The sequence below is a fragment of the Poecilia mexicana genome, unplaced genomic scaffold, assembly GCF_051168715.1.
Source record: "Poecilia mexicana isolate PSO_F unplaced genomic scaffold, ASM5116871v1 scaffold_18, whole genome shotgun sequence".
In the NCBI taxonomy this organism is placed as follows: Eukaryota; Metazoa; Chordata; class Actinopteri; order Cyprinodontiformes; family Poeciliidae; genus Poecilia; species Poecilia mexicana.
In genome coordinates, this window is record NW_028263387.1 from 25664979 (window position 1) to 25680175 (window position 15197).

The window sequence follows — 15197 nt, forward strand, 5'->3', positions numbered from 1 at the left end:
TCAGACGTCTGGGGACAGAGGAGACCAGTTTCTGTAGTTTAGAAATAGGAATGCTCTCCATTCATGTCTAATACGGGCCTCTAACTGTTCAATCGTCTTGGGCCTCTTTGTTGCTCCTTCCTCTTTATGATGCACCAAATGTTCTCTATAGGTGAGAGATCTGGACTGCAGGCTGGACATTTCAGTACCCGGATCCTTCTCCTACCATGATGTGATTGCTGCAGAATGTGGTCTGGCATTATGTTGTTGAAAAATGCAGGGTCTTCCCTGAAAGAGATGAAGTCTAGATGGGAGCATATGTTGTTCTAGAACCTGAACATAGTTCTCTGCTTTAATGGGGCCTTTCCAGACATGCAAGCTGCCCAGGCCACCAGCTCTCATGCAACCCCAGACCATCAGTGATGCAGCTTCTGAACGGAGCGTTGATATTGTCTTATCCTTGTCCTCTCTGGTCCGGATGACATGGCGTCCCAGTGCTCCATAAAGAACTTCAAATCGTGACTCACCTGACCACAGAACAGTCGTCCATTTTGCCTCACTCCATTTTAAATGACTCCTGGCCCAGTGCAAACGGCTGAGCTTGTGGAGCTGCTTAGAAATGGCTTCCTCTTTGCTCTGTAGAGTTTCAGCTGGCAGCGGCGGATGGCACGGTGGATTGTATTCACTGGCGATGCTTTGTGGAAGTACGATTTCTTTTGCTCTCTTTCTTACTTCACATCCTCCAAATGTAACTCTATGATTCCCTCCAGTTACAACATTTCTCTTGTGCTTCTTCTTTACACTCTTCTAATTTATGATCTTCTCCACATTTTGGACATCTCTGCTTCCCTTTACGAACTGCTGCTATGTGTCCAAACCTTTGGCATTTGAAACACCGAAGTGGTGGAGGTACATAGGGTCTGACCTGGAAATTGAGGTGTCCTATTTTGATGTTTTTTGGCAACTCTTTTCCTTCAAACTCAATAAGGATTGACAAACTTCCAACTCTTTCTCCATTCACTGTTTTTGACAATCTTTTCAAGTTATTCACTTTTGCACCTACAACACTTCTCTTAACTTTATCCAGATCTTCATCTAGAGGTATCCCATAAATCACTCCTCTAATTTTTTTATTTTCTCCCATGATTTTCTTCTCCAGCACAGATCTTTTGCAAATATTATCCACATTTAAAGCCTTATTTGTTTGTTCTACATCTTTACATACTATCAATAGATTTCCGTCTCTCAAAATCTTAACCATTTCAACATCTCCAATTTTCTTTTTAATTTCTCTTGACACCCCAGTGGGGCTGATTTTATCCTGTTCCTCCTCGTTTTTCAGTTTCAATATTACTTTAAATTCCTCCCTCACAACCTTCCTCCTCACTATCCTTTCTTCTTCTGAGCTACTACCTTCCAGTTCCCGTTTACTGCCTTGGCTATCACCAATGCCCTTTCCTTCATCCATTTTATTTCTTCCACGACCTCTCTCCCTCCCTCTTCCCACTGACGTCCACCCTTCAAAATCTCCGTCTTTCTCATCTCCTACCTCTACGTCGCTCCAACATACAACTGTCCAGGTTCTCCACAAAGGCGTCAAACCGGATCAACCAAACAAAACCAACAGGTCAGCTGTCGAGCAAGTCTTCCCACTCCACTGTCCACGCTCTGGACTCTCACACACCTGTGGACCTGCACGGCACATCTCCTTGACAGCAGCAGTCATATCCTTGTCTGATGAAGACTGTTTGGCCTTCGTATGTGAGCAGAGCCTGCTTCCTGGCCGCCGCCAGGATCCTGGATGTATCTCTGGAGTGATGCAGCTTCCTGTTAGGTCTCGGCGGTCCGAGGCTCTGATGACGCCCTGCTTACACTCTAAGACGAGAAGAGATGGGAGCCATCTGTCAAAAAATGAGACTGGTTGTCGGCCTTCTGTGTCTTCTTTGAGTTTGTAAATCAAGATATTATTCCTACGGCTCCTTCCCTCCAAATCGGTACATTTCTCTGTCAGAATGCCCACTTTCGACTCCAGAGCTCCTTCACCCTGGTTCCCACAGCCGACATGTCATCCTCCACTGCAGAGATGCGGTGCTCTGCTTCCGTGTTGTGCTCCGTGTTGCCTTCTAATTTTGCAAAGATGTTGTTCAAAGTGGTGGTGAACTCCTTAACGTCCTATCCATAAGAGCTAAAATCTTCTCAGTGACACATTGGGAAATATCTGCAGCCACAGTGTCAGAGCTGCTAGCAAGCACCTCGTGCTGCTGAGCTACCTGGTTAGCTTCTTTGCTAGTTAGCATATTCTTCCTTGTTGGCTCTTCAGCTGGTTTATTAGCAAAAGATTTGGCTGTCTTAGGGTTGGACATGATGTCGGGTTGCTATAAGACAAGCTTACAGCTGTTTAGTTTAGATAAAAATACATAAATAAGCTAAATTGGCTCGAGAGAAATGGGAGCCTAGCAACAAGCATCCGCTCAGGGTCACTGCATCACGTGACTCCTCAGAATTGAAGTTTAACTTGCTGAACATTTCCAACAGTTTTTGAAATTGGAGACATGATAACACTTTTACATGAGGTGTATTTATTTAACTGTAACACTGGAACTGTTGGATACCTGGAACACCAGGTGATCACATTATTGATTCCCATTACATTAAGGGAGACTATTCTGAAATCACTCATATCAAAGCTGATAACAGCTTGACAATCTGTGAGAGAGCGTTCCAAGTAAACCTCCATGAATTTACAAAAAGTTACTGAAAAATCTGACATGGGTGGGTAATTGTGTGTATTTGTTTGTTTTTATTGATCTGGATAGCACTTTGAGCTTCTTTTAGTATGAAGGGGGCTTTATAAATGAAGTTGATTGATTAATTATCCATTCATTTAACCCAACAACCAATAGATGAGAGATATTACTGTGGGAGTTGAACTAAGGAGGTTAAACAAGGCTTGAGAATAATTTTTATTTCATAAAAAGAAGGGGAAAAAGCATGACAATTACATAGGTTTCTACGATGCACAACACAGACAATCACAAAAAATTTCTGTTTTTTTTATTCATATTTAAACACTGACATCACTGAGGAGATCAAGTCGATCCATCCAGCTTCACTGAAGGCTTTGAAAGTGACGCAGAAACGTTTGACCATCACAACCACTTGGTGTCGCTGTTGGGAGTCTTGTGATATCAAAGACTGATGATGGAGCTGGGACTGATTTTCTCTGGTTGTCAACATTTAAAAACACTTAAATTCATATAAAAATGATTTCTTCATATGCAATAATGATTAACAGTTATTGATTAATTCTTTAAGTTAAAAAACAAACAAACAAAACGTAAACCTGCTTCTAACACTCATACATAACCCAAAAATTATGTTCTGTCATCTGTAGGACTCTGAGTTTAAGTTGATCATTTTGCTATTTGAGTTTTGAACGTTTGATTATTTTCTAGTGTTACTCTCAGTTAGATTTTCAGGTCTCTGATGTTCCTTCATCTGCTCAGTGACATTTTCAGCATTTGGCGATCTTCTTAGTATAAATATTTTTTTATACTTTTTAGACAAATGCAGATATATTTGACCTCTCGTTCTAATGAACAAGCATTTGTAAAAGAACAGGCACAGGGAAGTTTTAAGCTTTGATTCGCAGAGGCTGCGGAAAAAGATGTGGTGTTTTGAGATGAAGCTCTTAATGTGAGAATCTGTGACAGTAAGAAAGACATGAAACATGGAGGAGGAAAAGCTCTCAAACATGAAGAGAGCCCCTAGAGGTCAGTGATGGTAACAATAGTGTCACCATGTTAGAAGGTGAACCTCGTCTTAATTTTCTTGCAGCCAAAACTGTAATGGATTAAGCTAAGATTTAAGTATTATGTTTTTTAAAATGATATTGTGAGTCAGGGGGAAACACAAACAATAGGAACCAGTTCTGGAGCAAAGCTGGAGAGATTGATGGGTTAGTGCAAAAACTTCTTTGTTTAATTTCTTATGTTTAATGTTTAAGTTTTTCTATGAAAAACTAAAAAGTAAAAGAAAACATGAGGATATTGATTTAATAAGTTTACTGTTCTAGATGACTGTAGTTCACTAGAAACATGAGCAAAAATAACTTGTGGCTTTGAAGAGGTTCCTGACCTGTGCGATAGTTATACAGGTGCTCCCTCTAGTGGTGCAGAAAAGATGTTTCACACAATTCAATTCAATACAACCAAGAACTTACTTTCTAAAGATGTTTATGTTTCAATTTCTATTTTAAAACTGGTTTTGTGTGTGTTTAAAAGTAATAAAAGAATCAAACATAGCCATTTGCTTCTTATTTATTATTATAGAGCAGAAGAAAAGTGGATACATGCAGCAAACCCTCACCAAATAAAATTTATGCACAATCAACTGAATTACATTAAAGCTAGAGGAAATCATGTCAACCTTTGGTTGATTTCAATCTAATGATTGCATTTTATTTTAGTAAAAAGCAACTCATCATTTTTTGCTTTGAGGTGGTCTCTCCTCACCACCTCAAACCACCACCTTATGACACAGTTAAACGTGGTTTAACTGGGACTCAAACCCTCTGGGACTTTAGTCAAAAACACCGTTTGACAAGGACTCCAACCTCTAGGTCTTTAGTTGAAACGCCGTCAACTGGGACTCTAAACCCTGTAGGACTTTAGTTAAACGTCGTTTAACTGGGACGTCATCATTTACATCATTAAAATGTAGGCAGTGAGAAAGAGAAATAAAAAGAAATTAATAAATAGATAAAAAGTAAAGATAAAAACATCAAAGACATCAAAACCCACTCTAATCCTAATTTAGCCAAAAACAACTCTAAACAGGGTTTTAAGTTGAGATTTAAAGGCTCTCAGTGTTTCAGCTGTTTTACAGTTTTCTGGAAGTTTGTTCCAAATCTGTGGTGCATAGAAACTGAATGCTGCTTCTCCTTATTTGGTTCTGGTTCTGGGGATGCAGAGCAGAACCAGAACCAGAAGATCTGAGGGGTCTAGATGGTTGGTACAGCAACAACAGATCTTTAATGTATTGTGGTGCTAAACCGTTAGTGATTTATAAACTAACAGTATTTTAAAGTCTATCCTCTGAGCTACAGGGAGCCAGTGTAGGGACTTTAAAACTGGTGTTATGTCTCTATCTTCCTGGTTTTAGTCAGAACAGCAGCAGCAGCTTCTGGATCAGCTGCAGCTGTTTGATTGATTTATTAGTCAGACCTGTGAAGACGCTGTTGCAGTAATCAATGCGGCTGAAGATAAATGCATGGAAACTGGAGATTTGGTCCAATTATTTGTTCAAAGGGCTCATTATACCAATATATTTCATACTTTTCAATTGGTTATTTATAAGACCGTTGAAAAATGTTCATTGTTTTTAATTAGTTTCATTTTCTGCTTTTAATGATTTTATTTTGCAAAAATAAAATAGAATTGTTTTATATAACACAACAAGGCCTGTCACAATAAACAATAGATCAATTAATCGCATGATAAATTAAAAGAAACTCAAACAAATCACCATTTGTTTGATTTATATTTTTTCTCTTTTCTCTCATTTGACCAAAAAATGAATGATAAAAGTCTTCAGTCCGGTGTTTTGGTTGCAATTATCCCTTTATTTAATTTAATTTTGTTTACAGACATTTCATGACTTATTTTATTTGTTGATTCTGTTTGCTGCTTGCTTCTTATTTATTATCACAGAGCAGGAGAGAAACTGATTACAGTAACAAACTATCACCAAAGATTTAAAGCACAATCAACTGGATTATATTTAGATGTAATAATATCAACTTTTGACTCGTGTTTAAGGTAAAATATGACGACTGATTACAAGAAAAAGCAACTCATCATTTTTTGCTGGATGTTTGACCTGCAGATTTACTTGGCAGGACGAATCTTCATGCTGATGCTCTTCAGGGAGTAATCATTTCCCTTCCAGAAATACCATTCCACTCCAACAGCATAGAGAGTGGGATCAGCCCCCCAGCGATAAATCCCATTAGGGTTTGCATAGTGACAATTATTGTACCAGAAAGCACCCAGATGGGATTTGGCACAGTTGCCGCTCAGCGGGTCCTGGTCTTTGTCAAAGGTGGTAAATTTCTGTTCGTTGTGATGATCAAGGCTGTCTCCTGCAGAAATCATTACAGGACACGAAAACTATATGAATAAAAATAGACAATGAGTTGAAAACTTAAATAATGAAAAAAAAACCTGTCATCAGACAAAAATAAAATTGTAATATTTATATATTAAAAAAAATACTGGTTTTGTAAAAAGTAAAATGTTTTGTGAAATAAATCAGAAGAAGTTATGTTAATCTCTTACTAGACTATTAGCAGTGAGATCAATTAAATTTACTTTGATCAGGTTTTTTGCTGTGAACTGCCAACATCAATCTGTTTGCTTCAGAACCATAAGAACAAACTCTGGGTATAGATATCACTGACACAACACATTTAATCCAATGGAAGTGGTTTCTTATGAATCCTGAATGGTCTAATTATAGCAAATTAGCTTTATTAAACTGCAATCAGAGTTCATGTTGAGTAGATGTGGACACTCACCGTCCAGCGTCCTCCCTCTGAGGTCATGTCACAGTAAGCCTTCACACAAACACACAGATTAATTGGGCTGCAGTAGATATAATATATAGTGGAACAATATATATTATTACTGTCTCAGTAACATGTGAACTTATAATTAAATAAAATTGCATCTCAATAAATTACTGCTTTAGTTGCAGGTGAAACAAACTGGAGCTTGAACTGAATCAACAACATATTAAACATCAAGAAATTAAGTTTCAAATATCCAGTTTAAGTAATGTGTGTGAAGACGAGTCACATTGAAGGCAGATTAACCTCCAGTCAGGTTTGGTGATGCACAGAACTCTAATCTGGATCTTCATTCTCATGAACAAACCAAACTTAAAGTTCACCTGAACAGCAGATGTAGATCCACTTGGATAGATGGTGTACACTCCACTGGGGAGTTTATTGTCCACATTGTAGAGGTCATTACAGTCAGCTGGCAGTTTGACCTCTGCACAGCTGACCAGCAGTGGAGCCAAGAGGAGGAGAACTGATGACAGCTAGAAGACATGGCAACTTCTGAGCATCAGCCATCAAAGAACATCCATCTAGTCAGATTAACCCTGATTAACATCCATCTAGTCAGATTAACCCTGATTAACATCCATCTAGTCAGATTAACTCTGATGAACATCCATCTAGTCAGATTAAACCTGATTAACATCAATCTAGTCAGATTAACTGATTAACATCCACCTAGTCAGATTAAACCTGATTAACATCCATCTAGTCAGATTAACTTATTAACATCCATCTAGTCAGATTAATTTATTAACATCCATCTAGTCAGATTAACTCTGATGAACATCCATCTAGTCAGATTAACTCTGATGAACATCCATCTAGTCAGATTAAACCTGATTAACATCCATCTAGTCAGATTAACTGATTAACATCCACCTAGTCAGATTAACTTATTAACATCCATCTAGTCAGATTAAACCTGGTTAACATCCATCTAGTCAGATTAACTCTGATTAACATGCATCTAGTCAGATTAAACCTGATTAACATCCATCTAGTCAGATTAACTGATTAACATCCACCTAGTCAGATTAAACCTGATTAACATCCATCTAGTCAGATTAATTGATTAACATCCATCTAGTCAGATTAACCCTGATCCCTGTTCCTTGTCCTGCATGTTGTGCTGCCAGATTTGCAGCCTCAGACTCTCAGACTAATGCTGGATTCTAATGGTTTCTGGTCGGTGGGACCCCACAATTTTTAAACAACTCATTTGATCAGTCCTGTTAAGAAATGTTATTTCCAGAACCAATGATATGCTGTGTTTGCATTCATCCAATGTTTCAGTATGTTTAAAAAGTCAAACTCACAAATACCTAACATTTTAAATAGTCAACAAACTCACTAGAAGTTCTTTGATTGGTAATTTTTGTCTACATTGTTAAATATGTTGTTTGTATTCATATTTTAATCATCACTGATGTTCCATAATTTGTACATTTTTATGTACAATGTCTCTGTGCTGTTTCCATCTTGTTATTGATGAAATTTTGAATCTTAAAAAAATCTTTCCAGGTTAAAGTAAATAAAGATAGATAAATCATTCCTCATTTTTCCTACATTATACATCATTAAATTAATGATTCAGTTACAGATATTTTCATAGTGCATGGTACAGGCTTACCTTCATCTTTACTGTTGATCTGGATAAAATTGATCAAAACTGATGAAAATCTGGAGTCAGTATGGATCACTACTGAACTGCAATACAATGAAATTCCCTGTCAATGTAAAATAAATAGAGAAACTTTAATGGTCAAAGACAGTTGTAAATGAATTCATTCGTCCATCTCTCACCTGCAGCTGCGATGAACTTGATTCCAAACTTCTGCTTCTCGTCTGTGTCTCCGACGTTAAGACACCGTTATTTATACCTGCTGAATGTGCTGATGTGTCACCTCACCTGATTATCAGAAACCTAAATCAATCACCTAATGAAAAAAGACTTTGGCTTCATCATTTTACAAAGCAAATACTGGATACAGGATCTGGACTAAGGTGTGACTGAAAGGGAACACCAATGCCCCCAAAGAAGATATGAACAAACAACTTTTATTACAGGCTTCTAAAAACATTGTATCTTTCCTCGTAGACATATTTACTCAGTGTTGTTATCAGGCCTTTTAGTCAATACATCTGTATCCTGGTAGAAATCTGACCCAACACCACAAGCAAAACGTTGGCCAGCTTCCTCTTGAGGATTGGATTAGGATTGATTATATCTAATGTGGTTCTGATCGACTGGATCAGCATTCAGCCGATCAAACATCTTACTGTTGCATGCCATTATGTCCGACTTCGTTACACTGCTAAACTCACAGTATCCATCAAAAAGTGTCAGTACTGGAACACATAGACACAAAATGAAGATATATGTGATAAAAATAAATAAATAAAATTGTACAAAACTATTACTAATCAATTCTCTCTTTCACAGCATCTGGAGGTTTATTGATAGTTTGTAAGTCTTTTATATGCAGTATATTATATCTAACTTGCTCATTCATTGCATGGATAATTTTGGACAAATATTGTGTATCATCCTTTACATATACTAACAACAGTCTGAACTGGTCCCTACCCTCTGGTTCACCAGGGTGATGCCCAACGCTCATGTATGTTGGGGGGCAAAAACCTTCAGGTATGTTCTTGGCCCCCTAACAAGATAGGGGGGAAAATTATGCCCACTCCTCTCACCAGGGGCAACTCTAGAGTGAAAGAGTGTCCAACCCTGTAAAGGAGACTTGTCCAGAACCAGAACCATGTGTTGAGGTGAGACTGACTATTTTCAGCTGGAACTTCTCAACCTTATAAAACAGCTCAGGCTCCTTCCCCAACAGAAACTCAGTATTTAACCCTTGTGTGTGCGAGGACTGAGGAACGTAGAGGACTGTTGAAAAATGATACAAGTTTTACGTGTGTGGGGTCGGTTGGACCCCATTTCTGGACACAAGGGTTTAAATGTAAATTATACATCAGAACATAAAAAAAATCAGTAGAGAAATGTGAGTTTAATCTATGGTGTATTAATTACCTGCCTAAAGGTTGTTAATTTGAGTATTTGCTTTCGACCTGGAAAAAAAAAAACATGTTCAGAGCCCATACAGATGACTGTAAATCCAAACAGCTTAAAGTTAGGTTGTCAATGTGTGGAGTGATTCAATATACCTACAATAGCTTTAAAGGTGTAAAAACCAAATGCATAAACCATCTTCAGACACACATCTCTCTTACTTCTTTATGTGAATCCAAGGCAATGAACATCAAATTGTGGGACAGGAGAACATTTCTTCCTCATTGCTCTAAGCAAACACCATGTGCAGGAAGCTGGCGGAGGATGGTATTACAACTGGAAACTATAAACCAAAAATCAATCAGCCCATGACAGCTTTTTCGAAGGGCTTTTATTTTTTTAACTGTAGCAGCAGAACTCATAAGTAAACACTTTTGTTTGCCTAAGTAACTGAAAACAAAGGTGTAAGATGGAAATATCCCAAAGTTTTTATTGAAGATTTCCTTTCTGAACTTTTGATAATTAGTCTCAATTGCACAAAAAATGCCTAATAAAATGTTACATTATTATAACTGCAGATGTAGCTTCCATGGTTTTGGACGGTTGAATGGATGGATGGTAGCCACCTCACCTCACCTCACCTCACCTCACCTCACCTCACCTCACCTCACCTCACCTCACCTCACCTAAAATTCATCCTTAGCAGAACCAGTTAAATTAAGGTTTTGCAACCACTTAATATTTTCTGAAAGTCAAAACATATTTCTGCAGCTCTACCATCAGCTTTGTTGCAAAGATTTGCCCTTACAAGAGTGTTTAATATTTGAGAGTTTAAGAAAGTATGTAAAATCTGAAATTGTTGATGCGAGGCCTCGTTTGTTGCCAATGACGTGGTTTTCAGCAAGACGACACAAGCCTCGGAGCGGGGCTTCATCGGACACGCCCCCTTTTTACTCGGTACAGGCCTCGACGCCTGGATCCAGATGGCCCATCACTACTCGACCTTGCTTCTGCCTTTCGACCTCTGCCTCCTGCCTCGCCCCTGGATTTGTCTGCCTGATTTTGCCTGCATGTGTTGGACCCTTTTCTGTGCCCTGACCACCGTTCTTCGCCAGCCCCCCAGAGAAGTTTTGCCTTTTTCTGCTTTCCTGATCCTACCTCAACCCCTTGACCTCCTAGTTCTGATTCTCCCAGGATGTGTGACCTGCTACTTACCACTGTGCAACCCGTACTCACGCACTGGATCCGTCTCTGAAGTGCAGAGCTGTTCAGCCCCCACAGTCAACCCCAGGGACGACTCTGGAAGCCAAAATTTGATGATTGATTACAAGAAAAAGCAACTCATTATTTTTGCTGGATGTTTGACCTGCAGATTTACTTGGCAGGACGAATCTTCATGCTGATGCTCTTCAGGGAGTAATCATTTCCCTTCCAGAAATACCATTCCACTCCAATAGCAAAGTAAGTCTTGTCAGCCCCCCAGCGATAAACCCCATTAGGATTAGCATAGTGACAAGCTTTGTACCAGAAAGCACCCAGATATGTTCTGGCACAGCTGTTTTCGCTCCACTTGTCCTGGTCTTTGTCAAAGGTAGAAAATTTTTGTTCGTTTTGAAAGGCAAGGCCGTCTCCTGCAGAAATCATTAGACACAGGACACAAAAACTATATGAATAAAAAGACATTGAGTTGAAAACTTAAATAATGAAAAAAAAACCTGTATCATCAGACAAAAATAAAATACTGGTTTTGTAAAAAGTTGTTTGTTTTGTGAAATAAATCAGAAGATGTTATGTTAATCTCTTATTGAGCTATTTTTTATTGAGATCAATTAAATTTACTTTGATCGGGTTTTTTGCCGTGAACTGCCAACATCAATCTGTTTGCTTCAGAACCATAAGAACAAACTGGGTATAGATATCACTGACACAACACATTTAACCCAATGGAAGTGGTTTCTTATGAATCCTGAATGGTCTAATTATAGCAAATTAGCTTTATTATTAATATTATAGATGTTATACATATGTAATAACACAGGAGTCCCTCTAGGATCCATGCTCAGTGCCTTGAACTTTACTTTCCAGAATCATTGCTCTGCTTTCAGACCCAGAACAAGTTGAATAAAGTTTGAGAAGGGATAAACAATCAATCCATCCATCCATCCATCCATCCATCTAGTAAAGTTAGGATGAGGTTTTCTCATGACTCACCAGCGCCCCCTTTGTTGTTGAAACCACTCACATGCCGCATGTAACCGTCACACTCAGCATCAACTTTAAATGAAGAATAAAAGGCAAACTTTTTGTTTCCTTCAAAGTCCTCCATGTCGACCATCAGCTCATGGTTCTGAAGTCGTGTCAACTCATGGATGTTATCAAGACCTGCACAGACATGAAAACCATTAAAATTGGATTTTTACTGAAACTTGTTAATGCGGATTTGCAGGAAATGAGTTAAAATGTTAAAGGGATCATTAAAGGCATGAATTTTCAAGTTCCCTGTCCTGTACCTGCAGTAAATACACCATCACTTAGCAACAAAATAGTGAATAAGTGAGTCTAGAAAATAAACAGATGTTGACAAATGTAGCTATAATTATGTTATTATTGTCCAAATTAAATAAACAAACCACACATTGACTGTTCAGGTTTGTGTCTCACCCAGCCAGTACTCTCCAGCAGCGTTTCCAAAGCCTCTCTTGTACTCGGCCCAGGGCCTGTAGAAGTTTACGGAGCCGTCCATCCTCCTCTGGAAAACCTGGACAAACAAAGGAATCTGTTCAAGGAGTGAACTAATTTCTCACTTACACACTCAGGCTGAAAAGGAAGTGGGTTTTACCAACTCTGAATTGATATCAATAATCAATATTTAACATGACAACATTTACTAAGTCTTATTTTTAACAGGGAGGTGAAAAAGGAAAGAAAATAAAGACTCTTCTTTCAACAGGACTTGATGTTTGTTGGATGAAAACCTCCAGGAACCTTCAGATAAACCAAGTTGTTCTGCAATCAGAGTTCATGTTGAGTAGATGTGGACACTCACCGTCCAGCGTCCTCCCTCTGAGGTCATGTCACAGTAAGCCTTCACACAAACACACAGATTAATTGGGCTGCAGTAGATATAATATATAGTGGAACAATATATATTATTACTGTCTCAGTAACATGTGAACTTATAATTAAATAAAATTGCATCTCAATAAATAACTGCTTTAGTTGCAGGTGAAACAAACTGGAGCTTGAACTGAATCAACAACATATTAAACATCAAGAAATTAAGTTTCAAATATCCAGTTTAAGTAATGTGTGTGAAGACGAGTCACATTGAAGGCAGATTAACCTCCAGTCAGGTTTGGTGATGCACAGAACTCTAATCTGGATCTTCATTCTCATGAACAAACCAAACTTAAAGTTCACCTGAACAGCAGATGTAGATCCACTTGGATAGATGGTGTACACTCCACTGGGGAGTTTATTGTCCACATTGTAGAGGTCATTACAGTCAGCTGGCAGTTTGACCTCTGCACAGCTGACCAGCAGTGGAGCCAAGAGGAGGAGAACTGATGACAGCTAGAAGACATGGCAACTTCTGAGCATCAGCCATCAAAGAACATCCATCTAGTCAGATTAACTGATGAACATCCATCTAGTCAGATTAACTGATTAACATCCATCTAGTCAGATTAACTCTGATTAACATCCATCTAGTCAGATTAATCCTGATTAACATCCATCTAGTCAGATTAAACCTGATTAACATCCATCTAGTCAGATTAACTGATTAACATCCATCTAGTCAGATTAATCCTGATTAACATCCATCTAGTCAGATTAATCCTGATTAACATCCATCTAGTCAGATTAATCCTGATTAACATCCATCTAGTCAGATTAAACCTGATCCCTGTTCCTTGTCCTGCATGTTGTGCTTCCAGATTTGCAGCCTCAGACTCTCAGACTAATGCTGGATTCTAATAGTTTCTGGTCGGTGGGACCCCACAATTTTTAAACAACTCATTTGATCAGTCCTGTTAAGAAATGTTATTTCCAGAACCAATGATATGCAGTGTTTGCATCCATCCAATGTTTAAATATGTTTAAAAACTCAAAGTCACTCAACATTTACCTAACATTTTAAATAGTCAACAGACTCACTGGAAGTTGTTTGATTGGTACATTTTTGACTACATTGTTAAATATGTTGTTTGTATTCATATTTTAATCATCATTGATGTTCCATAATTTGTACATTTTATGTACAATGTCTCTGTGCTGTTTCCATCTTGTTATTGATGAAATTTTGAATCTTAAAAAAATCTTTCCAGGTTAAAGTAAATAAAGATAGATTAAACCTGATCCCTGTTCATGTCTATCCTTGTCCTGTAAACTGTGCTGCCAGATTTGCAGCCTCAGACTGTCAGACTAATGGTTTTATCATTATGCAAGAGCTACAGTTCAACTCATTTGACCAATCCTGTTAAGGAATGTTTTTTCCAGAGCCAATTATATGCATGGAGTATTTAAACAAACGTAACATTTCAAATAATCCAAAACTCCAAGCCTCAAGGACCTGCGACTTTTAGCTGACCTACAATATTCATCTTCACAGTGATGATTGATTTACCCAAGAATCTTTACAGTTGAAAATACAAGCTTACCTTCATCCTTACTGTTGAACTGGATAAAACTGAAAACCTGGAGTCAGTGTGGATCACTGCTGAAATGTAATACAATAAAAATAAATAAAGTTTAGTGGTGAAAAACGGTTTAAATGAATTCATTCGTTCATCTCTCACCTGCAGCTGGAATGAACTTGATTCAAAACTTCTGCTTCTGCTCTGTGTCTCTGAATTTCAGTCACCGTTATTTATGCCTGCAAATGTGATGATGTGTCACTTCACCTGATTATCAGAAATCTAAATCAAACATCACCTAATGAAGAAAACCAGTTTGGCTCCATCAATTTGAAAATAAATACCAGATACAGGATGCAGGATCTGGGCTGAGCGTTTGTTCATATCTTCTCAAGGAAGATATAAACAAAGATTCATCACGACAGGCTTCCAAGAAATATTTGCTCTTTTCTCTCAGCTGTGGCATCAGGCCTTTAATTCAATGGACCAGCTTCTGTGTCCTGGTACCAGTCTGACCCAACTGTTTAAGCAGTGTAAATAAACTGGGATAGTTTAGAAACTATAAAAGCCTCTTCAGAATGTATTCAAGTTCAGGAATTTGAACATTGTACTACCTTAAGGTTTTGTTGTCAATATGCTGAAAGTGTGAGATAAAATCAAATTTGCTGTATTTACACAAATTAGGTTAGTAAGACCATAAAGTCTTCATAGTTTGTATAACTAAAACCAATAACTGATAACTGATTCCAGCTGCTCAAATGGAAAAACAAATCTACAAACATCAGTCTTGATGTGACAAAAGAGGTCGTTTCCTCCTCTTTGCTTCAAGCAAACACCAGATGCATGAACTTGCCTGAGGACTTTGTGACAACTGGGACTTATAAGTAAACACTAGTAATTGCAAGCAAAGCTGTAAAAGGGGAACATTGAAGTAAAA

The 15197-nt window shown here is 38.1% G+C and overlaps 2 protein-coding genes across 3 annotated transcripts; both read right to left on the reverse strand.

Moving 5' to 3' along the window:
* Nucleotides 1–5581: 5581 nt before the first annotated feature.
* LOC148154349 (microfibril-associated glycoprotein 4-like) lies at nucleotides 5582–8426 on the reverse strand. Its single transcript, XM_088015205.1, has 5 exons — nucleotides 8408–8426; nucleotides 8235–8331; nucleotides 6931–7083; nucleotides 6551–6595; nucleotides 5582–6149 (listed from the first exon to the last, which is right to left on the reverse strand). The coding sequence occupies exons 2-5, from the start codon at nucleotides 8238–8240 to the stop codon at nucleotides 5868–5870; spliced, it is 486 nt and encodes a 161-aa protein (XP_087871331.1). The 5' UTR covers nucleotides 8241–8331; nucleotides 8408–8426; the 3' UTR covers nucleotides 5582–5867.
* A 2541-nt stretch (nucleotides 8427–10967) lies between these two features.
* Nucleotides 10968–14567, reverse strand: LOC148154350 (microfibril-associated glycoprotein 4-like). 2 transcript variants are annotated; one of them, XM_088015286.1, is made up of 7 exons: nucleotides 14423–14567; nucleotides 14285–14340; nucleotides 13044–13196; nucleotides 12670–12708; nucleotides 12285–12381; nucleotides 11835–12005; nucleotides 10968–11254 (listed from the first exon to the last, which is right to left on the reverse strand). In XM_088015286.1, exons 2-7 carry the CDS (start codon nucleotides 14288–14290, stop codon nucleotides 10998–11000), a joined length of 723 nt encoding a protein of 240 aa, XP_087871412.1. In that variant the 5' UTR covers nucleotides 14291–14340; nucleotides 14423–14567; the 3' UTR covers nucleotides 10968–10997. The 2 variants fall into 2 exon arrangements, with proteins under 2 accessions (XP_087871412.1, XP_087871413.1); XM_088015287.1 differs by having other exon boundaries at nucleotides 14285–14343; nucleotides 14423–14538.
* Nucleotides 14568–15197: the final 630 nt, after the last annotated feature.

Bases quoted from the DNA above. Each gene is read 5' to 3' on its own strand.
- LOC148154349 (XM_088015205.1), bottom strand. The intron at 6,596-6,930 runs GTGAACTTTAAG...GTTTGTGTGAAG, and splicing joins GATCTACATCTGCTGTTCAG to GCTTACTGTGACATGACCTC. The intron at 6,150-6,550 runs GTCCACATCTAC...TTATTCATATAG, and splicing joins GAGGACGCTGGACGGTGAGT to TTTTCGTGTCCTGTAATGAT.
- LOC148154350 (XM_088015286.1), bottom strand. The intron at 12,709-13,043 runs GTGAACTTTAAG...GTTTGTGTGAAG, and splicing joins GATCTACATCTGCTGTTCAG to GCTTACTGTGACATGACCTC. The intron at 12,382-12,669 runs GTGAGTGTCCAC...TTGTTTGTCCAG, and splicing joins CAGAGGGAGGACGCTGGACG to GTTTTCCAGAGGAGGATGGA.